Source organism: Colletotrichum lupini, chromosome 7 (genome assembly GCF_023278565.1).
Source record: "Colletotrichum lupini chromosome 7, complete sequence".
NCBI classification, from domain to species: domain Eukaryota; kingdom Fungi; phylum Ascomycota; class Sordariomycetes; order Glomerellales; family Glomerellaceae; genus Colletotrichum; species Colletotrichum lupini.
This window is the reverse complement of record NC_064680.1, coordinates 900,838-925,467: the sequence shown is the minus strand read 5'-3', so window position 1 is coordinate 925,467 and position 24,630 is coordinate 900,838. Positions and strand designations below refer to the sequence as shown.

The 24,630-nt window shown below is 51.3% G+C and overlaps 7 protein-coding genes and 1 non-coding gene across 8 annotated transcripts; 3 read left to right on the top strand and 5 right to left on the bottom strand.

Moving 5' to 3' along the window:
- Window positions 1-505: 505 nt before the first annotated feature.
- On the top strand, window positions 506-2,135 carry CLUP02_13307 (ZIP Zinc transporter; the record flags this gene model as incomplete). Its single annotated transcript, XM_049292248.1, has 3 exons — window positions 506-542; window positions 646-843; window positions 985-2,135. The coding sequence occupies 3 exons, from the start codon at window positions 506-508 to the stop codon at window positions 2,133-2,135; spliced, it is 1,386 nt and encodes a 461-aa protein (XP_049149394.1).
- Window positions 2,136-2,380: 245 nt separating this feature from the next.
- CLUP02_tRNA245 lies at window positions 2,381-2,453 on the bottom strand. Its single transcript has one exon. It is a non-coding gene; the product is annotated as a tRNA-Lys (tRNA).
- A 2,165-nt stretch (window positions 2,454-4,618) lies between these two features.
- On the top strand, window positions 4,619-5,876 carry CLUP02_13306 (RNA polymerase Rpc34 subunit; the record flags this gene model as incomplete). Its single annotated transcript, XM_049292247.1, has 2 exons — window positions 4,619-4,908; window positions 4,976-5,876. 2 exons carry the CDS (start codon window positions 4,619-4,621, stop codon window positions 5,874-5,876), a joined length of 1,191 nt encoding a protein of 396 aa, XP_049149393.1.
- Window positions 5,877-6,462: 586 nt separating this feature from the next.
- On the bottom strand, window positions 6,463-7,406 carry CLUP02_13305 (cyclophilin type peptidyl-prolyl cis-trans isomerase/CLD; the record flags this gene model as incomplete). Its single annotated transcript, XM_049292246.1, has 4 exons — window positions 6,463-6,649; window positions 6,709-6,985; window positions 7,235-7,302; window positions 7,393-7,406. The coding sequence occupies 4 exons, from the start codon at window positions 7,404-7,406 to the stop codon at window positions 6,463-6,465; spliced, it is 546 nt and encodes a 181-aa protein (XP_049149392.1).
- Window positions 7,407-7,723: 317 nt separating this feature from the next.
- Window positions 7,724-15,396, top strand: CLUP02_13304 (epsin-3; the record flags this gene model as incomplete). The annotated part of the gene is made up of 28 exons (XM_049292245.1): window positions 7,724-8,020; window positions 8,091-8,142; window positions 8,211-8,370; window positions 8,437-8,805; window positions 8,872-8,977; window positions 9,043-9,201; window positions 9,281-9,366; window positions 9,423-9,552; window positions 9,607-9,686; window positions 9,743-9,829; window positions 9,909-9,999; window positions 10,064-10,310; window positions 10,367-10,398; window positions 10,456-10,535; window positions 10,589-11,931; window positions 11,988-12,051; window positions 12,118-12,241; window positions 12,316-12,395; window positions 12,461-12,598; window positions 12,667-12,876; window positions 12,936-13,016; window positions 13,070-13,188; window positions 13,299-13,332; window positions 13,433-13,498; window positions 13,556-13,616; window positions 13,925-14,296; window positions 14,386-14,788; window positions 14,819-15,396. The coding sequence occupies 28 exons, from the start codon at window positions 7,724-7,726 to the stop codon at window positions 15,394-15,396; spliced, it is 5,649 nt and encodes a 1,882-aa protein (XP_049149391.1).
- A 433-nt stretch (window positions 15,397-15,829) lies between these two features.
- CLUP02_13303 (uncharacterized protein) lies at window positions 15,830-18,067 on the bottom strand (the record flags this gene model as incomplete). Its single annotated transcript, XM_049292244.1, has 1 exon — window positions 15,830-18,067. The coding sequence occupies one exon, from the start codon at window positions 18,065-18,067 to the stop codon at window positions 15,830-15,832; it is 2,238 nt and encodes a 745-aa protein (XP_049149390.1).
- A 104-nt stretch (window positions 18,068-18,171) lies between these two features.
- CLUP02_13302 (uncharacterized protein) lies at window positions 18,172-18,358 on the bottom strand (the record flags this gene model as incomplete). Its single annotated transcript, XM_049292243.1, has 2 exons — window positions 18,172-18,216; window positions 18,281-18,358. 2 exons carry the CDS (start codon window positions 18,356-18,358, stop codon window positions 18,172-18,174), a joined length of 123 nt encoding a protein of 40 aa, XP_049149389.1.
- A 3,995-nt stretch (window positions 18,359-22,353) lies between these two features.
- Window positions 22,354-23,253, bottom strand: CLUP02_13301 (uncharacterized protein; the record flags this gene model as incomplete). Its single annotated transcript, XM_049292242.1, has 2 exons — window positions 22,354-23,059; window positions 23,174-23,253. The coding sequence occupies 2 exons, from the start codon at window positions 23,251-23,253 to the stop codon at window positions 22,354-22,356; spliced, it is 786 nt and encodes a 261-aa protein (XP_049149388.1).
- Window positions 23,254-24,630: the final 1,377 nt, after the last annotated feature.

Sequence of the window (24,630 nt, the reverse complement as noted above, 5' to 3'; positions counted from 1 at the left end):
AGCCTTCACAGGGGGTGTCTTTTGATTCTGAAAACGGCCCCTCGCTTCACTGGGCGATTACGTTGTTAGCGCAGATTGCAGCTGTCAAGGTGGCCCCGAGACTCCGTCACCCCTGCTGAACAGCAAATCCAAGGGGTCAAACGGCCCCCGTGTGCGCATGTTTTCATAGGGGGGGACACGGGGTTGAAGATCAGGACACAGTGGACCGGGGGGGAAGCTCCATGCAGTTCAGGAGCTCCGCCCCCCTCCAAGCACCCCCAAAGGGCAAAGGGCCCGCCTTCCTGTTTCTCGGTGCTGCTCACCACCGGGCACTTTTACACTTCTTTCGGGTCCCGCGTTTCCCAGGGCGCACCTCAGACTTGGGACGAAGACGAGGCACGATCCGTCTCCCTTCTCTGTCCCTGTTTTTAGGTTCTGTCTCCTCGAACCATCTCGTCTGCATCTTTTCCCCGGTGCAGAGCCGCCATGGTATTGTGCCAGACATCATCAACGTCCGCTGTCCAGAATGGGTGATATAGGAGCCACGGGAGTTTGGCCGAGAGGTAGATACTATCCCGAGATATCCAGCGACGAGGGGGACAATTCCCCATGCGAACCTAGATATGTCGATGTGGCCTTTTTGCTAACACATGCCACGTCCCGAAGATGCCGCTTCCTGGGCCTCGATACCGACTGAATTCCTCCTCGCCGAGCTATCCAAGCGACATGGACCTCCAGTCACGAATGCCGAAGCTGCTGCGGCAGAAGCAACGAAGCCACAATGCGGTTCATCTAGAAAGGAGTCCTACGATACCGCGCTGCATATTGGCGCGCTGATCTTGATATTGGCGCTGAGTACAATCTGTAAGCGACACTTTTTTGGTTTCTACAGCTCGACGATACCTGGCGAGACCATGATGGCCTGCGACGGAACACTCGGGAGGAGTTCCCGCCCAAGCTCTTGGTTCAATGTCATTTGATGGAGCGCTTGCTAATGATTGATAGCATGCGGAATTCCACTACTCCCCAGAAGAACCTCCAAAGGCCGACCGCAGAGCATAATTCTCTTCTACTGCCAGCACTTCGGCACCGGCGTTCTCCTCGCAACGTCCTTCGTCCACCTCCTCCCGACCGCCTTCACCTCACTCACCGACCCGTGTCTCCCGTTCGTCTTCAACAAAGGCTACCCCCAGATGGCAGGCTTGATCGCTATGGTGGCAGCACTCTCCGTCGTCGCGCTCGAGTCCTACCTAGCCACCCGCGGGGCCGGTCACTCCCACTCCCATTCACACGAGTACGAGTACTGGGACGACGAAGAGGGCACCGGGCATTCTGCAGCAAACACGCATGCCGCAGGAAGCTTGGCGTCGCACAGACACGGCTCTCACCGGCCGGAAGACATCAGCCTCGATAACATGGATTCTACTCAGGGGCTCATGGCCGGCGCATCGCCTTTGCCGAGCTCGACGCCGACGCGTGCGAAAGCGAACGATAGCCTTGCCAACGGTCGAGATAGCTTTGACGACGACGAATCGGACATTGACCTCGACGTCGATGAGTTGGACCCAACCCCGGCCGACGAGCCCAGACGGCGGAGCTCACCCGGCATCCGTCCAAAGATTACAGTTACCCCCGGCGCACCCCAGATCGTCACGGAAGAGGAGCAGAGCAAGCTTCTCCGCCAATGTCTGCTACTAGAAGGAGGCATTCTCTTCCACAGCGTCTTCATCGGCATGGCCATTTCGGTCGCGACGGGCCCGACCTTCATCGTCTTCCTCATCGCCATCAGCTTCCACCAGACATTCGAGGGACTCGCACTCGGCAGCCGAATCGCCGCCATCCAACTACCCCGGTCCTCGGCGCGGCCATGGCTCATGGTTCTCGCGTTCGGAGGCACGACGCCGCTCGGTCAGCTCATTGGTCTCATTGTGCATAATCTGTACGACCCCATGAGCCAGACCGGGTTGCTGATGGTTGGATTCATGAACGCCATCTCGGCTGGGTTGCTCCTCTTTGCTGGACTGGTCCAGCTGCTAGCCGAAGATTTCCTCTCAGAGAAGAGCTACAAGATTCTACAGGGGCGGAAACGGCTGAATGCCTACATGGCTGTGGTTGGCGGAGCATCACTCATGGCCATTGTCGGAGCGTTTGCCTAGAAAAGATGGGCGTACCAGGGCGAGATATCATCACAGCAATACTGCTAATACACTGTTTTTGACCAACTTAACATGCCAAGGAAGGTTACGAGACTCGTTGTTGACTTACGTTTAGGTGGGCCACCACTATACAACATAACACATACCCAAAAGCAAGAAAGAGCAGACAATACCATCCTTCCACGACGAACAAAAAGCAAAAGATTAACCCGATGAGTGGCTTTGCCAATCGCGGTGAGGATTTGAGCCTCACGCGGGGGTCGAACCCGCAACCTTGAGATTAAGAGTCTCACGCTCTACCGATTGAGCTAGCAAGGCGGGTTATTGGAAGCTGATCCGATGGACCTGCTGGTTTGTTGGAAGCAGTCGGCAATTGAGTCATTAAGTAGGGTTGAAAGTTGCAATGTGAAGAGATTTTTACCAAATTTTCTTGCGATAAAGTGGGGCGGGCCCGGTGCTCCGGTTTTATGTGTGGTTTTTGTGGTCCGTGGGCCGGGACTGGCTCCGTACGTGACTCCCCCCCAGGGTTGTGCATGTGTACATGAGATGTGTTGATTGTCGGGGATATGTGCTGTGAAAATGACTTGAATCTTTCTCTCATCTTGGGTTTTGTCTTTCCTCAAAATTGAATCCCAGGTGTGACGCGTTGAAGCGATGAGTTGGGATGATTGAAGCTTACAAGGCCTTTCCAATGCTGTCCCCCATGACAGTGGCAATCGCGAGCCTTTTCAGAACACCCACAGGATTGCCCAATGTCTCAATACAAGAAGAAGAAGCAGGAGAGAGAGATCAAACTTCGACTGATCACCCCATGTACCCAGGCCAGCCATTGCAAGTTGAGTCAGACCAAAGATTTCAATATTTGTGTTGGCAGGTAAGTGTATATGAGAAGTATATCGACGTACCATGGACAAAGGCCGGTCCTTGATACTACTATTCAAGTTGAGTCTATCTTTTAGGAGCAATGTGTGATGTACTAGAACCATTACCATCCGGACTATGTAAAGCGAAACTTTACTCTCCATTAAAACGAGCCACAACTAAACCAACCAACTTCCTATGAAAGGCCTGGCCGATCCTTACAGCTGTCAAGGTCCTCGATAATAACAATGTGCCCAAGTTTTTGATTTCAGTTATGTTTCGAAATCTCAAATGAGTCATGAGAAGGTCACCCAAGGGATAAAAAGTATATTCAAACATTCTCACAATTATTGTTGAATAAGCCCAATCATAAACCGCCATGAAAATCAAAACCTCTTGCAACACAACACCAATAGTAGTGATGAAAGAGTAAGACTTAGCCTTTGGAATTGAAGTCTTAGAGACTGTTTGGAGATTAAACGACGAACCTCATGCTAAGAGGATACGCTCTCAATGACTTTTTCTACCAGTTTACGATGAATTTGCAGTGAGAACGCAGCTCCCATCAAATGAATTGCAATCCGTAAACCTCACAGGCACCATTTGATGAAATCAAGAATCAGGAAATATCTCGTCATAGTGACTTTGACTTCCAGGCTTGCTGTGCCACAGGATCATCCGAGGCACAGGCTGACATGTCGTCTCAACCTTGAGGATTCTTAGCAGTGACTCACTCGGAGAACAACCCAAGTAGAACAAGGCGCGATGGGATCACATATATTTTGGCCAAGACCTCAGTATCCCCTTGTGATTCATCGGAAAGATGAAGGAATTCGATTTGAAGTACAATCAAATTGTTCTTTCTTCAACAAGATACGTCAAGCTTGACCAAGAAAGAGACTCTTGTTCAACAAGGCGTCGACGATGCTCCACCATCACTAGCGGTACGTACCGTTCCTCAGCAGGCCATCCCAGCGCAATTACAGCCCACCCGCAGTTCATCCGGCACCAATGCGAGGCTGATTTGATGTGCCGCCAGGTGCGCAGGTCACTTTCACTCTGAGAGGCGGGGCAGTTACTTTTTTTTTTTTTCCTTGCCTGGGCTGCCCGCAGTGCTGATCGACCTCTGATGCAGCTCCAAAAACCAATCCCACCATCGTCGCCGACCCAAGTCAACCGCACCCACCTCACCGTGGGTGAAGCGCCTCTCTGGGCGTCTGCTCCGACCCGACGAATCTACCCTTTCCTATCGACACTCCCGACACGACACTTGCTGATGCGATTCAATTGACGACCTCAGACCTTGAGCTTTACTTTGCAACCAAGGTTCGATTCAATAGTCCGGCACTCTGTACTCTTTTGCCGGCGCAAAGCGACGACCCCTCGATCGCGCGAAACTCGACTACGACCCCAGACGACTTAAAAAAATCCCCCAGGCACAAACTCCCCCACCACCACCGACCGATCACACATCACCAACAAGTCCCCGCCACATCTACGACACAGCTGGGCTCGAACCGACTCCCTGACCCTTTCAGTTCACGTTGCGCGACCGCACCCTCCTACAAATAATCACAAGACCAAAGCGAGACAGGCCGCCGCCGCCGTCGTAGACAGGCGCAATGGCTCCCGCACCCCCAGCGGCGGACTCGCCCTCGGCGGCAACCACCTCGAGCACCGACTCTAAGCTAGAGGTGTGGAAGGACATGCTGTACGAGAAATTCCAAAAGGCCGGCGACGAGAACGAGCTCTTTACCCAATACGATCTCCTCGACTTTGACGTGATCCCGAACCGCGACACCGTTACCCTCCTGAAGTGCCTCCAGAGCCTCACAAACGACCGCCTCCTCATCGCCGTCTCCTCCCAGACCGGCCTCGCCTGGCGATGGCGCTCCGTCGAAGATGCAGAAAAGTAAGTCTCACTCTCCATGCTTGGACAGCATCAGCTCGCCAGCCATGCTGACGAACCTCCCCTGTAGATACAAGCTCTGCACGACAGACGAACAGCGCATGGTCTACGGCGCAATCGACGAAGCAGGCGGCGACGGAATCTGGTCCAAATCAATCCAGAACCGCCTCAACATGCACGACTCGGTCCTCAAGACGGCCCTCAAACAGCTGCAAGGAAAGGGCCTCATCGCCCCCTTCAAGAACGTCGAGCACCCCAACAAGCGCATGTTCATCAAGGCCTCCATGCGGCCCTCGGAACGCGCCACCGGCGGGCCCTGGTTCACCGACTCGACGTTCGACGAGGCCTTCATCGAGGAAATCCAGCGTGTCATCTTTGACTACGTCAAGCGCAAGAGCACCTACCACAGCACCGGCTCTTCCTCCTCTTCGTCAGCCGCCACCCGCACCGCTGTGCCCAAAAAGGGCGTCCTCAAGGGCGGTCTCCCGGATACCAAGGGCAAGAAGCGCAGCGCGGGAGAAATCTCGGGCGCCAGCGAAGCAGACACCAAACCCGCTCCGGCCGTCCAACCTCCCAAGCGAGAACCAACCTGCCTGCCCCTCCCCGCGGGATTCAAAGAATATCCCACCGTGCGGGAGATCGCGCGCTTCATCTCCCAGTCGGGCATTACGAGCGACACGATCCTCGGCGAGGAAGACATGCAGAAGCTCATTGACGTGCTCGTTTTCGACGGCCTCATCGAGTCGATCCGCGTCTCGGGCCGCGTCGGCTACAGAGTCTGCCGCGCCCCGCGACAGAGCAACACGGCCTGGGCGGGCCGCCAGGACGACGAGGGCGGGCCGGAGCCGTTTGTCAATGGGTACACGGAGGCTCCTTGCGGGCGGTGTCCCGTTTTTGAGCTCTGCGAGGAGGGCGGTCCCGTGAGCGCGAGCAATTGCGTTTACTTTCAGCGATGGCTGGGTCTGGAATGAGATCGGGGTTCTTCTGTCCTAGGGAGTAGCAAAAGGAGGTCTTTGTTTTGGGTTGGGTCTGTTTGATTCATTCAAATCATGGAAAGCATTGCATTGGCGTTGGCACGAATTATCAAAAAGAAGGACTTGGGCGGGACGGTTTGCCAGGGCCTGAAGGGTATAGTTTCCATCCTCCCCAAAGGGAATTTAGCTTCAATGGCGACCAGCCATTGGCTGTAATTATACCAACGACATGTTTGACCCCACCGCGCTCGTGGTGTTGAATGCATCCAAGTGATTCTACGCCTTGAATGTACGTTGGTTATGAACGGTAAATTTGTCATACGATGCCTCGGTACTCGGTCGACCAGCTCATTAGGGGTAAAGTGAGTCAAAGGCAAAATATCACGTAGCGGCAACATTAAGGTGGCAGTAACTTTTTGTCTTGGCAGACTATGTAGCAGCAATAAAGCTGATTGCCGCCAAGCTGCGTGATGGCGCAATACCCAAGTCTCTACCAACAACCGTCCTCCCTTTCGCGTCAAGGTGTCTCTCGCGACATTTCAGAAGCAGGACCTAACGTACAAAGAACCGAGCGAGAAGCACTTTACAACGCACCAGAGGCGACGATGGTGGGGCGCTTGCCGTACTTGACGGCACCGCTGGAGGAGCCGGTAGCCTCGAGAGCCTTGACGATGTTGAGGCCGTTCTGATCAGCAACCTCGCCGAAGACGACGTGGCGGCCGTTGAGCCACGAGGTGACGACGGTGGTAACGAAGAACTGGGAGCCGTTGCTGGGTGGAGGGTTAGCTGCCGCGTCTGGACAAAGGGACGGCTGGAGAGGAGAGCTTACGTGTTGGGGCCGGCGTTGGCCATGGAAAGCAGACCGGGCTTGTCGTGCTTCAACTGGAAGTTCTCGTCGGCGAACTTCTCGCCGTAGATGGACTTGCCACCGGTGCCGTTGCCACGGGTGAAGTCACCACCCTGAAGCATGAAGTCGGGGATGATGCGGTGGAAGGAAGAGCCCTGGTAGCCGAAGCCCTTCTCGCCGGTGCAGAGAGCGCGGAAGTTGGCGGCGGTCTTGGGGACAACGTCATCGAAAAGGTTGAAGACGATGCGGCCGTTTTGCTCTGTACGAGGGAAAGCTTGGTCAGCGAAGCTCTGGATGCGGTGAAGATGGCGGAGTCGGTAGAAAGACAGCTCGGACAGCCAAAGTTGGGCGAACAACAAAGTTTCAAGCCTTTTGGAGTCGAGGTGGGGTGATTTCCTTGCCGTCTAGAGCTATAGACGTAGGCATTGTGATGCTGGGAACATCGAAAACGACCATGGTGATGATTGTTTTGATGAAATTCAATGAATAAGCGGAAGAAAAAACTTACGCTGGACGGTAGAGGTGGGACGTCCGGAGCCGTCGAGGACGGGACCCTCCCACTCAATGTCGAAGTAACTGAACAGAGGGTTAGTTATTGCGTCATTGAGAGCATCGTCGTGATGGTGATGATGCTCTTGAGCAAGGCCGAGGGAAGGAGAGACTTACACTTGGGAAGGCATGATTTTGGATGCTGAGAAGAATCGAACGGATGGCTTGGTAGATGCAGGAATCACAGTTCGGAGAGGTTGAATGAAGGCAGAAGGTCGAGAAAAGGGCGAGGGTGAAACGGAGGAGCAGGCGAAGGTATGGCGGGGTAGGAGGGGTCGCAAAAGGGTTGGTCTCATTTTTTCAACAGCTGGGTGGAGGGGTTTATTGTTAGCGCAGGAGCTCCCCACTGCGGGTGCCGAAGGGGCGAATAAGAAGGTCAGAAAGTGAGAAAAGAGGGGTGAAAAGTCACGTGAAGTGAGCTGTTGCTGAGGTCACTGACGGACTGAGAATGTACCTGACCCAAGTACGTATTGCGTACTGGTACCTCCCAGGGTACCTTGGGGGGTACAAGGCGCAAGTACCGCCGAAGGTCAAGGTGACGGAAGGGAAGGAGGGGTTGGGTTGGGGCGTCGTGGGAGGGAAGGAAGGAAGGAGGCGATGCGGCGGGGAGGGGCAGGCGCAATGGAAAGTTGCAACAACTGGGAAGAGGGCAGGAAGGAAAAACGAGGGGCAAAGGGATCTTCTTCCCGGCTTGCTCTGCTTGGGTCTTTGCTTCGGTTCCGTCTCGCCTCAGCCCACCAGTTCAGTCCGGTCCAGCCCAGCTAGCACACCAGCCCAATTGCTTGTGCTGATGCTGGCTTGAACTTGCCGTCCAGTTCCAGTCGAACCAAAAGAGCGAGGCAAAAGTCAATGTCAAAGAGCTGCTGAGTGGGATGACTTCATGAACCATTCAACCCCGCCTTGCGCCTAGCTCGACAGGCAAACCGGATAAGCAGAGCAAAACAGCAAACGCAAGTTAAGCTCAACCCTTGCAGTTACCCGGCCAGCCGGCAACGTTGGGGACGAAAACGATTCTCAATCAGAAGCCGAGAAGAGAGAAACATCCCGCCGCGGCAATGTCTGGGCTGAAGACGGTGTGCCAGAGGATGACGGCTTGTACCTCCACCGGCCTGCCAGCTTGACACCGGTACCTGGATGAACTCTCTCACCCACAGCTCATAGAGAGGTAAATACCTCCGAGCAGGACAGCGAACAGGAGGGAGAGCCATTGGTAACCCACGGTGCGGTACGGGCAGGACAGACGAATGCACGTCAAAATCCCGAGGCCGCTGGCCATTGGAGCGACAAGGGAGGTACCCTGGGGAGGGGGGCAACGACAGCAAGCTGGTACAGCTGGATGGAGTCGTTTGTCTGGCTGTCGGCCACGGCCAAGTCACCGTCCCCCACTGGCCCACGTTGTCCCTTGACAACCCTTCGGAAGGTCGTGGAATCTTGCGTCCACTGGAAGCGGGGAGGTGGTAGCTTGGATGGACGAGTGGATGGTACAACAGCGGCGACGGCGGCGGACCGGCGGTGGACGAGTCGAGTGACGTGACGTGCAAGCCGGAAAGGAAAGGCAATGCATCGGCCATCGACGAGCATCAAAACATGCAACAGCCGAAGGCCAATGAAGCCGTCCAGTCTCCCCGGCATGAACTATGGCACCATCCGTAGCCGCAGCGTCACCGCGGGCTGGTGCTCTCGAGTCTCGACGCTGTTGCCAGTATGTTGCCATACAAGACAAGTCCAGGCCTGTGCTCGTGCGTGGAGCTATGCTTGAGATGCCAGGTAGGCTCAATGGCTCATGTGGCAGCATACCAAGCTGCAGAGGCTGGATGGCAAAGCTTTGCCGTCCCTTCTGACAGCCCAATTGGCTTGCACGAGAACCGCATTGGCCGCACAACCAGCTCTGGTAGCTCCGACGACTTTCATGTGGGAATGGGCGAGGTAGGTAAGGTAAGGTGGATGATGGGCTGCTTGGTAAGGGGAGAGGGAAGCTTGTGCTGGATGCAGAGGGAACAGATAGGAGTATGACGAAAGGAACTCGTTTTACACACCTCAAAGAGCAGGATTACACAGTCTAAGTGTTGGTACAGGTACAGAGTTAAAGAAGTGAGATGAAGTTTTGTTGATACACAGAGGTTGATGAAAGTCGCTGATGAGAGAAGAAATGGATCTTTGCTGTCTTCTCAGGAGAAAAAAGTTTTGGTGAGGTCAGGGACACTCACCCCAAAGGGGGCGGAAGGTCACGGCACGGCGCGAGAGCAACCTGAGGAACACACGCTCGGCAGGGTCGTCGTCCATTGAGAATTGGAGCACGGGCACCCACGTCTGTCAATTGGAGATGGACAGCTGTCGGAGCTCAAGGCCTTGAACTATTTCGTACCTAATTCTTCCAATTTGAGGATAAACGACGAACTATCTACAGCCAGGTGAGATACCTAGATCAGTCACACTTGAGGAACAAAATTAGCTGAAACTTGTACAGCTTCATTCAATTGGGGGTTTCTGAGAATATCTCATGGAGAAACAGTAGCTGTTCCGAGTCAAGCTGTGAGCTGATCGAGGCGCAGAGGTACATCACAATCAGTACGTACCGACCAGGGAAGCTCTTTTCTCCTTCCCGCTGCCCGCTGACGCTTTCCAAATTCCAGAGAGTTGCCAGAGGTACACCACGTGACTCGACACCTTCCCTCCCCACATCTCCTTTCCCTCAGACTGAGCCAATCTTATCTCATCCGCGCGGTACGTACCCCCTGCCGCCGCACTGCCCGAGACCGATTGACCTGACTGAGCCTGGGCCTGAAAGTTCCAGGGTGGCCAGGTCGCTGGATTGCGCTTCTGTTTGAAACGTCGACAAAGAATCACAAGGAGCATCGCGTCTTCGAGTTTACCACCTTCACCTGTGCCTTTGGGCTTCTTGCTTGCCGTTCATCGAATCCCTCCCCATCTCCACCTCGTTAAAACCGCCAAAATGGATTGGAACAATCTGAAAGACACGGTCTCCAACATGACCCTGTACGACGTCAAGGCTGGCGTCAGAAAGGTCCAAAATGGTAATCACGAACCGTCCAGTCCAACCCAATGTCGATCGCATGCTAATTGCGCATAGCCGTGATGAATTACACGGAAATGGAGTCCAAGGTTCGTCCATCTAATTATTCGTTTGATGTAGACTCCAGTCCGTCTAACAGGTTCTAGGTCCGAGAGGCAACAAACAACGAACCTTGGGGCGCGTCCTCATCACTGATGCAAGAGATTGCCAACGGCACCTTCAACTAGTAATCCCCCCCGAACCGGAACCTACAAAACAACAATACTGACGTACTACCAGTGCTACTCTTAACGAGATCATGCCCATGATTTACCGTCGGTTCACAGAAAAGTCCGCCGAAGAGTGGCGGCAAATCTACAAGGCTCTTCAGCTTCTCGAGTTCCTGATCAAGCACGGCTCCGAACGAGTCATCGACGATGCCCGCGGCCACATTACACTACTCAAGATGCTTCGCCAGTTCCACTATATCGATCAGAACGGGAAGGACCAAGGAATCAACGTTCGCAACCGTGCCAAGGAATTGGCCGAACTTCTCGGCGATGTCGAGCGCATCCGGACCGAGCGCAAGAAGGCGCGGGCCACCAAGAATAAGTACACCGGTGTTGAGGGTGGAATGAGCATGGGCGGTGGATTCTCAAGCGGGAGCGGCAGTCGCTATGGAGGCTTCGGAAGCGAGACCGGAGGCTACGGTGGCTACTCCGGAGGCGTCTACGGCGACGGCGGTGGGTTCGGCGGAGAAGAGAGCAACGATTACGGCAAAACACAGTCACACGGCGACAAGTTTGAGGAGTACGACGAGTTTGATGACACTCGCCCAGCTGCCAGCTCCTCGTCTTCTCGATCCAAGAGACCAGAGCGAGCTGCCGCTCCCGCTCCCAAGGCGGAGCCACCCAAGAAGAAGGAGCCCGAAGTCGATCTCTTCTCCTTTGACGACCCTGCGCCCTCTTCCATGCCAGCCCCTGTTGCCCCGGCTCCGTCCAACGGCTCCGGCTTTGCCTCCCTGTCTGCTGCTCCTGCGGCTGCCAACGACGACGATGACTTTGACGACTTCCAGTCCGCGCCCTCGGCTCCCGCAGCAGCAACCCCCATGTCCCCTCCCGTCATGACAGCCAACTCTGCCACGACCTTCGCCGCTCCCCAGCCCGTCTCTGCGCCTCAACAGGCCAACATCGGCAATATGGTCAGCATGTCTTCCATGTCACCCGCTCCGAGCGCCAACTACTCAGCTTTCAGCACCCCCGCTGTTGCTTCTCCTGCCGCACAAATCAAGCCTACTGGATACCAGCCTTCAGGGCCCAACTACTTTGGCTCAGTTCAGACTGCGGTCCCGCAGGCTACTGGTGGCTCTTTTGCATCTACTCCTGGTGCTTCGGCGGCGGCAAAGCCGGCTTCAGCTGCTGCTAAGCCGGCCGCTGCTGGTGGTGATGCTTTTGGTGCCCTGTGGTCACAGGCTAGCTCCGGCGTGAAGAAGACGAGCACACCAACTGCCGGCCCGGCTTTGGGCCAGCTTGCAAAGGAGAAGAGCAGTGCAGGAATTTGGGGTGCCCCTGCTGCGGCGTCGACACCGAAGCCTGCTGGAAACGCCTCCTCCGGCGGAAACCATGGCCTGGACGACTTGCTTGGTTAAGCCTACTATAATGATACAAAGACGCGGAGACGAAGAACTGGCGTGGAAAAGACGGAGCCTACCCAGCCTTACAGCATCACTGGCCACGCAATAACACAAGACAGAGGGCGCCGCGGTGATGGTAAGGCGAAAAGACGTGTGCTGATGGGCTTTTTTACCGAGGCGTATCGGCAGGCAAAAGAAGACTGCAACACATGAACCATATACTGAAATTTCAAGCGAACCACATTCAATACTTGTGTCCTCAGGGATCTTTCCACCTCGTGCAATGTGACATCATGCTCACAGGCTTGACAGCTGTCTTTGTGCATCTGGGCGTGTTGATGAGGCGACCTTGATGCCTACGCATGCCCTGATCGTCGGGGCATGATATTTGCAGGACTCACAGCCCTCTGCGGCCGATAGCGCGACCTACTCATGCGCCCACAATCCGAAGCAAGCCGTCTGTACTGTGAACTTGTGAAGGGACGATTGAACGGGGTCTAGATCGTGTCGAGCACTCTATCGCGAAATCTCAATTACAGGGACCCAACTGACGCCAAGTCGATCAATAGCGGACCGACCGCCCGCGGGCCAACCATCGTCGTCCCGCGGCTGTGGGGGGCTCAAGAGGTGCAAAAGGCTCAAGGATCAGTACAGAGCTCCTCGCGCATCCAGAACGCGTCAAACCAACAGAGGCCCAGGAACAAGACCTGTACGGACCTCAACAATAAAACATCATGGAGCCAAGATATGCGGCCTTGGCTAGCAACCGCCAGACCTGGTTTCAGGTTCGGTACCTGCATGTATTTGGGACCTGGGCTAGCTCGTATGAACAGGCGCCTCAGCCTCCGCCATCGTCGCCCCCAGCGTGGCCGCCTCTAGTGGTCTGTTCGATTGTCAGTTCAAGATGCAGAAAAGGCATGGAGGTCCACCAGGTCGAGGCCAAGGTGGAAGCTAGGTGAGTTCCCCGGGATCAAGCAGAACCAATCATATCCATCTAGCTCGACTTCAAAACAGGCGCGCAGCCATCCAATACGATCATCCACGGCCTGGCTCAATGACAACCAGCCATTGGACGCGCCTATTTTCTTCTCCACAGTTTTGATAAGAGATACTCGAAAAGAAAAAGAGTCTGGCGCTGCATGTCCAAGAGCCTCCAATTTCCCGGAGCCGTGTGGCCCCGTTGTAAATTTCGTACCCGCGTCGCTTGTCCAACCTCTCCGGAAATCCACCGCCGTTAAGCGCCGCACCGCAACCCCGGCCGTTGACGGTGATTGGCCCAGCCCAGCGGCTCATCATACCTAGCCGAACGTCGTGCCGTCCAGGGTGCGGGAGCCTCTAAGGGTCTAGGGCGAACCACTCACTCACTGCTTTGCACAGAGGTACGGCAACTGACGTATCTCATGCAGGAACCGTAAGGTACCTAGCCGTATCTTGATGTTCATGGGCTTGGGAGTCGATGTCTAGAGGCCCAGACCGCGAAAGCTCGAATTAGCAACACAACAACAATGCAGAGTAACCTCAGGTACCATTTGCAGGCCAGATGAACCACAGGACTGGTTACTAGGCTGGTTGAAGATGTTGCTTTTTGGTGATTGCATGATGTATAAAGACGATTGATCTCATCCATTTTCCAGTCCCGAGTTTCTTTCTGTTCTTCATCAACCTCACAAACACAAGTCTTTACAACAATCTTCCGTCTTTTCCTTTTCTCTCTCTCTTTTCCTTTTTTCCTAGGTCAATTTCCTTGGTCAAGTTTAGGTCTCATATCTCTCTCTCTCTCTCATCTATCTATCTCGGTCAACACTCGATTTTTCATTTCGCATCTTCCGAATTTCCTTTCTAGGTCACGACAAACGGAAACGAAACGAGAAACATACGATCTTGAACGAAGTTTACTTTCTCTATCGATTTATCGAGATTACCCTGAAACATTCAACTCTCTTTTCCACAGAGTCTCATTCTATCCACGCTTTACTTTACCTTTTCAGAAATCGTTGTAAAAGTCGCTACACCAGGCGACTTACGACACCCCGTCCAAAATTCCTTCCTCAACCTCCCTCCCGTCGCCCACCGCCAGCATCCCCTTCCCGCCCCGGAAGTTCCCCGTCCGCACGGCGCTCCACTTCCACGCCCCGCGCCCGAAGCTCACCCTCGTCACGCCCGTCTCCCTGGCCCGCGACTTCGCCGCCCGGAAGCACGACAGAATCATGGGTTCCGCTCCTCGCCTCGGCGCCCTCGGGCACACCTTCACCGCCATGCGCGCCATGCAGTTCGTCTCCTTGGTGTCCATCATCGGCATGGTTTCCAACTTTATTTCGGAGATTAACGGCGCTGATGCCGTTCCGCCCTCGGTCTTGATCGGCACGCTCGTTATTGTGAGTTCTGCACTCGTTGCACTGAGTCTTCCCGGAGAATGGTCATGAATGCGTAGATTGGAAGAATGATAGCTAACAAACCCCACCAGTCCTGCATCGCAACCCTCTACATCTCAATCACCTACATCCTCTACTACGACAACATGCTCCCCCTCCTCCTCGCCGCCGGCGCAGACACCTTCCTCCTCATCGCCGTCATCGTCGTCGCCTGCCTCCTAGGCAAACCCCTCTCCTACCTAGACTGCGCCGCCCTGCCCAAGTCCAGCGGTAGCACCGCCAACTTCATGGCGTCCGTGACGGCCAACATCAACACGGGCTCCGCGCTCAACTACTTCATCTGGGTCGGCGCCGACCAGGGCACGTGCTACGCCATCAAGGCCGTCTGGGGTCTGTCGATTGCGCTGTGCGTGCTGTTCGCGTTTAGCGCTGTGACGACTGTCTGCCTCTGGCGCAGGGTGAAGCTTGCGCCTGCGGCGGTGAAGGATATCGAGGGTTGAGGGTGCGCCCGTGGTAGGGTGGCAGTCGGTGGTGTTGGTGGTGGAAACGGTGGTGGTGGCTACGCTCCTTCTTTCCCGCCTCCTCCTACGAGGGAAGTACGGGGTTGCTATTTCAGCAACAACAAGAAGAGCCTCGGCACCGCCGCGGTGTTGGCGCGGGAGAAGCGGTGGGACAGCGACTATTCTTCGGGTTCGGACTCGGATGAAGCCCACCAAGTCGCTGTACCACCTCCCGCCTCCCAACACACCCGGACAACCGCGTGGTTTCCACCCCCGCCGCTGCCAGCGTCGACGCAACGACAGATGCAGATGCCCCCTACCACGGCCCAAGTGCAGCACAAGCGCGTGCAGATTGTCGAGCAGAGGCAGCCCGTTCACCCAATGCCCGTCTTGCCCGAGTTGATCGTCTCCCCCGCGCCGCCGCTTTCTCCGGCCCCGTCTTCTGCTCCGTCGCCGATGACGCCGGTGGAGCACCTCGTCCATGGCAAGGGTCTTGGCCGGGGGAAGTCGAAGCGCAAGACGATTATGGAGTTTATTGACGGGTGGTGGGATTTGGGATTGTTGGAGCAGCAGAAGCGGGCTGCTTCTCGGAGGAAGGCGTGAAATATGCTGAATAGCACTGCTTCTTGCTCCTGGTCTGGGTTTTCCTTGGAGGTTTGGTTTCTTGGCTCTGCTGGTAATAGAGATTGTGTTCCACGGCTTGGGTCTTTTGGACGGTTTTGCTGGAACGACGTCGCTTTGGTCGACGAGGGTAATGTCTACTGGATAGATTCGGTCTCTTTCTGCTGTTTTGGGGAAAAAAGCAAAACATGATGGCGTTTTCTTTCGGATTGGGACCACTGATAATAAAAGAAAAATAACTGGGAAATGTCAAGTTACTTTCTTTGGTGATATCGTGTGATCGAAAATCCATGGCAGTGAGGCCGGTTTACCCTGTAATTAGTCGTCCAAACACTGATATCCAAAAAGCGCGCACCGTTCCAGCAGAATCGTAAACCAAACCAAGAGTTTCAAGGTTTAAGAACATCCAGGCCTCTCAAGTCAAGAGCACAGCGTGCCCCAGCACCTTGAAGCAGGCTGTAATATCCCAACTCTCGTCGATAGTCTCCCTCTTTGCCCACACGTTCTCCATGACGCCCAGCGCAGCTTTAATCGACCCAAACACCTCGAGCGCACCCATCTTGCTCACCATTTCGCGGAACATGTGCTCCTGGCACGGGTCCGCCAGGCATCCGATGACGCAAAAGGGCCAGACGACAGTGCGCAGGCAGACGGGGCTGTGGAGCGAGTTGAGCAGGTCGATGGTGATGGCCACGCTGGAGGCTGTCTCGGGACAGGAGGGCTGCCACCCGGACACGACGGTCGAGAGGTAGGTTAGCGCTGCGTAGGCCCAGATTTTGGTGTGGATGCGGGCTGCGTCTGTCGCGTCGCGGTTTTGTTGAGACTGGTAGAGCGTCAGCGGGTCGGGCGGGAGTTTGGTGGTGTCGACGTGGGTAGGGTGCGGCGGTGGAGATGGTACACTGTCGGCGTCCATGGGGGAGCAGGAGCTCGCGCGGCAGGCCATTTCATCAGCGCAGTTGGGGGAGCCCATGAGCTGCGGGCAGGCGTTGTCGAGGCATGCTATTCCCTCGCGGAGGGCGAGCTCGAGACATCCGGCGCGGGAAACGAGGTGCGTCATGGAGAGGGATCCCGCGCGGCGATTTTCCTTTTTCCAGGCGTCGAGGGAGGCGATCTCGCCAATGATTTGGAGGACCCAGGATTGGCAGCCAAAATATTCCTCGAGGCGCAGCCGGGGCTCGACTTCGACGCAGGCGTTGGAGGCTTCTTTGCGCGGGGAGAGGAGGTGGCGGTGGTAGCGCTGGAGGCGAGGCGGGCGCTCGAGGGCGGTGGCGGAGATGATGTCAAAGTAGAGGAGGGACGCGGTGAAGAAGCGGAGGGCGGCTTGGTCGGAGGACCATGGCTTGTGGGAGCCCGGGGGGAAGTGGACGCCTTGGAGGAGGGGGATGACCATGGTGTTCATTGTCGGGTCCCAGCGATCTGGTTGGGGGAGGATCTGTTGGAAGATGATGGTTGCGGCGTCGAGGTGCATGTGCCAGTGGTCTGACGTGGCGAGGGTCACGTCGAAGATGAGGAGCTGGACGATGCTCTCGAGAACGCGGCAGCTTTGCTGTTGTTGGTCCTGGGGGTCGCGGGGCACGCCGTTGGGGCCGGGCTCGTTGATGCGGGTCATGTCGGCTCGGAGCTCGCGGAGGGCGAGATGCATCTGGTGGCGGAGGCTGTTGACGGACTTCATGCGGCAGGGGGCGTGCTCGACTTGGGCGCTGTCGAGGACGACGCCGAAGAAGTGGGAGGAGAGGCTGAGGGCGGTATGGTAGAGAGCCTTGTTGTGGTTGAGGACGTTGAGAAGCCACCCGCGGCCGCCTTCGAGCAGGGCCGGCTTGTAAAAGGGGAAGAGGAAGGGGAAGACGTAGTCGAGGTAGATCATGATGAAGCCTAGATTGGAGTCGTCGGCGAAGGGCGGGGATGAGTTTTGTTGGACAGAGGTGGAGGAGGAGGTGCCCATTCCGGTGCCGGCGGCGAAGTCGGGCTGGGGGTTTTGGTGTTGTTGTTGATGTTGATGTTGTTGATATTGTTGTTGTTGCTGATGTTGGTGATGTGCCGCGGATACTGGGCTGGAGTGGTTGATCCATTCCGGTGTGTGCTGCCGCATCTGATTTGGTGATGCGCCGGGTACGATTTCATGGATGGACGATTTTACCGAGTTCATCTGGAAGGGCGGACTAGAGGATGAGTCGCCGGGGGTGTCGTTCACGGTGGACGGGCTGTTAGAGTCGTTGGCCTTTGATGAGCCGTCGTCGGCACTCAGGGCCGGGACGGGAGGGACATGATTGCCATCCTCGGATCCGCGCCCGCCTCCTCCTCCTCCGCCGCTAACTCCGCCTTCCTCGACGTCGAGGCCCTGCAGATACTTTCGCTCGCGACGGTTGTTGGCCTGAATCTTGACCTGCTTCTTGAGCTGGTCGGCCATTTCCTTTTGTCGTTCGCCACCGTCCATCCAGTCGGGCTTCGTCTCGCTGTAGAAGCAGTTGATCTCGAGCTGGGCGCACCCCTCGCAGACGGGCCGAGCCTCGTCGCACTTTTTGCGGCGCAGGCGACAGGTCCAACAGCCCTCGGAACTGCGGATCTTGGCCGAGGACGACATGCTGTTTTTAAAGCGCGAGCGGATGTTGGAGAAGGAGGACATGTGGGAGAGGTCCTTGTTGCGTGAAAACATGATGGGCTACGGTGGTTGCTGCTTTCGCGCATGCAACAAGCGATGATTTGAAATGCTGAAAGGCTGAAAGGGATGACTTGACGGGGGGTATCAGATGGACGATCTCATTCAAAGATGGTGAGCTCGCGAGCGTCCTTTGGTGTCGGTCGCTGGCCCCGTCCAGTCAGTCAACTGCGCGTGCGCGTATTTCGTACGGATTACGAATAGTGATACAGAAACGGGAAAAAAGAAGCACCAGAGGTCGGAGGTCGGATGCGCAAGTGACCGATGGGCAGTGAGTTCAGACTTCATCCAGCGTGACTGAGTGAGTGGGTGAAAATGAGTGGTGAATTGCTGAGTGAGCTGTGGGTGTCGCTGGGCTGCAGCCAACAATCGATTTGTAATCCACTTAAAAGGCGATGCCGGCAGATTCCATCATCTTTTTTGGGCGTGCCATTGGTGGTGGCAGTGGTGGCAGTGAAAAGGTGTGGACTGACGGTGGTGGACGTGGTGGACGTGGGTGGTGGGTGTGTGTGGTGTGGAGGGGAAATTTAACCAAGGAACAAGGTGTGGAAGGGAAGGGTGAAAGGGTGAAAAGGTACGGAGTACGTACTCCGTAGAGGAGGGAAAATTAAGGTAAAGGATCAAGGGTCAGGGGAACCTCCCCGGGGGAGAGAGGAAGGCGGACCCGTGGCCGGTCTGCGGTCTGCGGTCTGCGGTCTGCGGCCTGCGCTCCTGCCCTTTTTTACGCAACATCCCGGTGAGGAAGGTGAAGGCGACTCTTCACTTGAGCTGACCTTCCACGCAGTGCCAAGTCCTGTCATTGGCGACTTTTTCCCTCTTTTGTCTTTTCTGTTCATCCAGATACTCCATACTGGTACGGATATTTACTACCAGTATGTACAGTATTAGTATGCAGAAATTAATTGCAAAAGGGGCCTCCCAGATGATACCGGGCCCACTTGCCTGCGGCGATCCAACATTCAAATCACCCCTTTTGCTCCTCTTTTCGGGACTACTCCTCTCGATTAACGAGTCGATCAATCATCAATAAATTCAATACCCATGGCTATACGCTGTTCCTATCAAGACATATCTGTACTCCATGAGTCCGTGGTGTAGGTACGAGCTAGTATCAGCTACAGCTAAGCATGGCGGACGCGTCACGTCAGGCACTAGGTAAACTCACTTTAGATTTCACCACACTCACACACGTCTCATCCAGCTCATAATTAACCCGGCCAAGAGTCCAGACCAAGAATGGCCTATCGTAACACCGCCATCCATTCCTTCATCGAGCCACGATAGTACTATCCAAATCGCCCTGCTAATTTCCCCTCCAACAAAAAACTCTCCTTAACCCATGAATATTAACTCCACTTCCCGACAGAGTTTTGACAGAGAATTATCAGATGACACCTTGCACGCCCCATCTGATAAACCACGAGAATGCCATCCAGTACCACCTCGCACCGCCCACCACCTTATCACCCAGTAACACCCACTACAACCCCGAACATCAGTTTCAGCCCTAGCAGTCAAACCAGCATGGACATAAGCAGACGCAGACGCGTAACGCCTATTTGACCTTAACAAGAACCTCTTATGGAAATCGCAAACACTAGGTTTCACGATTCATGATCTTCGGTCGCTTATGGCTAATCTGACGCTCAGAGGTGGGCTACGCTGCCAGTGCTACCAAAGCTAAACCGCCGCGTTACCGGTAAATCACAGCGTATCCTTGATCCGTGCACAAAACCCACATTATACTCTAAATACGCGCGCTGTGCTCTTTCTCTAACGACGACCCAAATCGCAAGGATGCCTCTGTTAGTCGTCCCAATCCCCGGTTTAGCTAAGCGGGATCAGAATGCTTCCCAAATGCTTCGCAGTTGAGAAGCACCTAAGCACCTCTTTCAGACTCCCAGTCAATTACAATGTTTAAGCCGTCTGAAGTTGTGACCTTCATATAAACAAAGACAACTCGGATCTTAACGAAAAGATTTTGATAATTCCTACCTCCAGCCTATCACTCCTCAAGCGTTTAGTTCTTTTTCAAAGAAGCTTTTCAAAGACGGTCTAGTTCTTGCTCTTACCTCGGCCATTACAAGATAATAAAACATAATACATGAAAATCAATCGTCGGGAGTGACTGCTGAACTTCATTTAAACGGCCATCCGAGACACAAGGCCTGTAGAATTGAGCGAATGTGCTAAGTCAAAGCACCCACTTATGCCCCCCCCCCCCCCCCTTTTAGGCCCCCTAATAAACATAGTATTAAAACATCGCTACTAATTATACTTAATTATTTAATTATCTTCTATTACTATAATAATATAGTTATTATTCTCCCTAAGTAATTCGATCTTTATAAGTTAATTAGGACTAACTATACGGTTATTAAAGTCTTCCTAAGCTCTTTAAATATTCTAAATATTAATAAATTTAGTATTTAAATTTATTAAAATAATTTTCTTTTTCCTAGGCCTTATCCACTCTATTTTTATTTTTAAAACTCGAACTTAGTATTAAAATATAGCTAAGTAATAGGCCTATTCTTTAAAAACCTTTTTTATTTTTTTAAATAGTAGTTATTAAGTATTATTATTTAGACTAAGCTTTATAAATAGTTTTAAGTAGTTATAAAGCTCGCTAGCCCTCTTAAGAGTTAATTAGTTAATAATAGACGTTATTAATACTTAATTAAGTACTTCTCTAGCCTTTTTAATTATTTATTTAGTATTTATACCCTTTTTAAATAATATAACTTAAGTAAATAGGACTATTAAGTTAATAAGTAACTTAGATATACTAAGTAACTATAGTTTAATTACTTTTTACTTATTTTATATATTTAATAGCGTTAGACTAATTAAACGAGCTTTTTAATAAATAGCTTAAGACGTATTACTTTTTAATAATAATAAAATTATTTATTATATCCTCTTTACTAAGCTCTTTTTTATAATAAGACTTAATAAGTTTAAAAATAGTTATATTTAATAGCTAGAGGATATAAGAAGTATATAATAATAAGAATAATAAATAGATATTATTTTTATAATACTCTTATATAAATTCTTTTATTATATAACTCTTATACCTATTTAGTATTAATAATTAAGGCTAGTTTAGCTTACTAAGCTCCTTAATAAAGGGGGTCTTAGTTTATAATAAAAATACTATTTTTAATTAATAAAAAGTAATATCGTTAGTTATTTAGCTATTATTTATTATTATAAACTTCTAATTAATATATAAGTTAAGTTTAAATAAAAACTACTATTATTAAACCGACTTTCCCTTATATATAACTAGTAATTTAATAGCTTTATTATTAATAAAGATATACTTAATAATTAATACTTAGGTATACGAACTAAGCTCTTTTTTTTATATTATTATAGCCTCTATTATACTTAAAACTAGCTTATTAGCTCCCTTACCCTCTATAATACTAATCTTATTTATATTATACTTATTAGCCTATTTAATATCCCTAATTTCTAATATATTAAGTAATTTAAATTATAATTTAATTATATTAATAATAGCTTTATTAATACGTTATAAATTAATTAAACGACTTTTTTAAACCCTTATTAATAAATTCTTTTTAATAAAAACGTTAATTTATTTTTTATTAAGTAGTTTATTATTCCCTTAGGATCTTAGAACTTATTTAGTAAATTCCCTAACTTATTTATAAATTAATATAATACCTAAGTAATACTAAATTTAAACTTATTATATTAGCTAGTTTTTTTATTATAAAAAAAGCCTTTAAAGCTTTATAAATACCCTCGCTCTTATTTAATAACCTCTTTTTTAATTCTAAAATATTACTTTAAGAATTCCGAACTTAACCGAGGCCTTCTTAATAAAGAGATTATTTTTAATAATATTAAGAGCTTATTAGAGCTTATTTTTAATATATAGAACTATTATATACTAATTAATAATTATGCTAAAAAGAAATATATTTAGACGATTTTTATAATTATTATAGTGGTTTATATATTAAGGGTAGAATTTTAATACGGTAGCTGGGCGGGATTTTGGGGGGGGCCCAAAAGGGGGGGGGGGGGGCCATAAGTGGGTGCTTCGACTTAATGGAAGACTATCCTAAGACGGAGATATGAAAGTGTAAGTGAGGAAACAAGGGAACATTCAGAAACCAGAGGAACAAGGATCCTGGTCAGGCGCTGGGCTTGAGAAAGAAAACAAACCACGGCATCCAAGCATCTAGAACCTCCCAGCTGACGGATTCCACATTTGCCCACTGCCTCCCTGATGATTATACTTGTCAAAGAAGACCAGCCAGTTGCTTGAGAGTATCAGGAACGACGCAGCGTTCGGCCTGATCACCTGCGGTAGTAAGGATAGTGGAATCCTCATTCTCCTCGCTGATTGCCAGTGCTTCCACCTTTATGTGTTCTTGTGGAACATTGTCGTTGTCGTTCGCCATCATTGCCCCAGTCAGAAGACCGTTGTCTTTGACCTTCCTGTCTTTTTTTCCAAAACCAAAGCGGCGGACACAGCGAAACTTGTTCACTCTGAAACCAATAACGATGTCACTCGCAACTGCAAACTCGAGACTGTGATCGTTCGCACCGCTGAAATTCGCAGCGATAGAAGTCTCAGCAACGACGTTATGCGCACCATCAATGGCGGCTTGGGTGCCGATTTGGCCTTGAATGTTGTTCGACCTGTTGTACTCCAGTCCTTTGGCCACCTTGATACCGGTGACCATGTACAAAGTAGCAGTCCAGTCCCGAGATCTTTCGAGGTGATGTCGAACAGGTTCGATGGCGAAACTTGCCTCCAAGAATGAATCGTCAGGGTCAAAATATGTCGTGACGATCTCCTCACAGGACACCGTATTCTCGGCATCGCGAGATTCTGCTATTGTGGCGGAGCCTCCAGTGCTTTCCGTACCAAGACAACCGAGGATCTTCACCCAGGCGTCGAAGCTACCTTCACGGATGCTCGCCCGTGTCTCTCGAAAGCCCCTATAAGAAACACTTGGGTAAAGTAAATCCTCAGGGATAGGCAAACGATGTATTTCACGGCGATTCATTGCCGGCTTCAGAATATTGAGATCTCGATAGACTCCCCCTAGGAACAATTGGCCGCCTTCGGCCGCAAGATCGAAGCGAGGCACAACGTGGTAGGTCCTGACTCTGCCGTTGGTCGGCGTCACCATTGGAAATTCAGAGTAGCCACCGTCAGTAATCGCGCGATGTCGCAAGGACCGATGCGAAGCTGTGATGAGTGGATCAACCTGACTTTTTCCCGTCCCACTCGCAGGGGTTTCTGACTCAGGAGAGTGACTGTCCTGTTGAGGCAAGTTCATATCCATACTGAGCATTTGAAAGCATAGCCATTTCAGATGTTGAGCGATATGACGAGACAAATGTGGGTCAGCTGGTTCAAGCAAACGCCTTCGGGGACGAGAACGATCTGGATTCGTTAAGTGGCCGGCCAAAGTCTGTTCCTGCTCTTTAGAGCGGACTGCAGGGGTACTTTCTATGTCTTCGAAGTCTAGAGGTCGGGCCTCATCTTTAGCGTTGCTAAGCATCTTATCTAAGAGAACATCGAGACACATGGGGCAAAAAGGTATGTCTTTGCCTCCTTTGGCATCTTCTAAAGCCCATCTGTATGCAGGCTCTTGAAGATCCACAATCCAATGAGGACCATGGGTATTATTCATATGTTGAAGCCAATTCTCGTGATTCCCAAATGTCATTGGCGGCTGCGAATATTCGTCCGAGACGCAGATATAGGGCTATTATCGGATTAGAAGTCCAATTCGACCGCGGCATATAGCCGACTGCGCAGGGGCTAATTAGGGGCCCTATTTACGATTATCGTAGCTAGCCTAACCTACGGTTAGAACCTCCTTTTTATACCTATTACGTAGATATTTATATAGTTTAATTAATCTCTTCGTTAACTACGGTTCGAACTAACTACCCTATTATAAGGATATTAATATTAATTAGTAATTAAATTCTATTATTATAAATTAGTAAAATATCTCGCTATATAAAAGAGACGACTTCTTAATATCGCACGGGATAGGAGATTTATACTAATTAACTTTATAAAAATAAATAAAAAAAGAAGTAAGTCTTAAATACTATATAAAATTAAGTAATTATAGCCCTTTAATACTTACGAGAGGTCGACGTTTATTATATTAAACTACGTTAATTAATAAAACTATTTAAATAACTAGCCTTTTACTATCGCCCCGAGTAGCTTTTTTATTAAATAACTTTTCTATAACCGGCCTATAATTAGAAATTAACTAATTAAATTAATAAAAGGAAATACTTATATAATAACTACCTACTTAATTAATTAGCATAATAAATAAGCTTAATAATATAATATAAAAGAGCACCGCGCGATTAAAAAAAAGAATCTCTAAACGTAAATATTTTTATTTAGTAGCGAAGGTAACCTTATAAAAGTTATTAAGCTAAGAGATTTATAGTATATAGAAAAGTTTATTATTACGAGGATCTTATAAATACGACTTTAAGCTTATAATTTAAATAACCTCTTTATAGCTCTT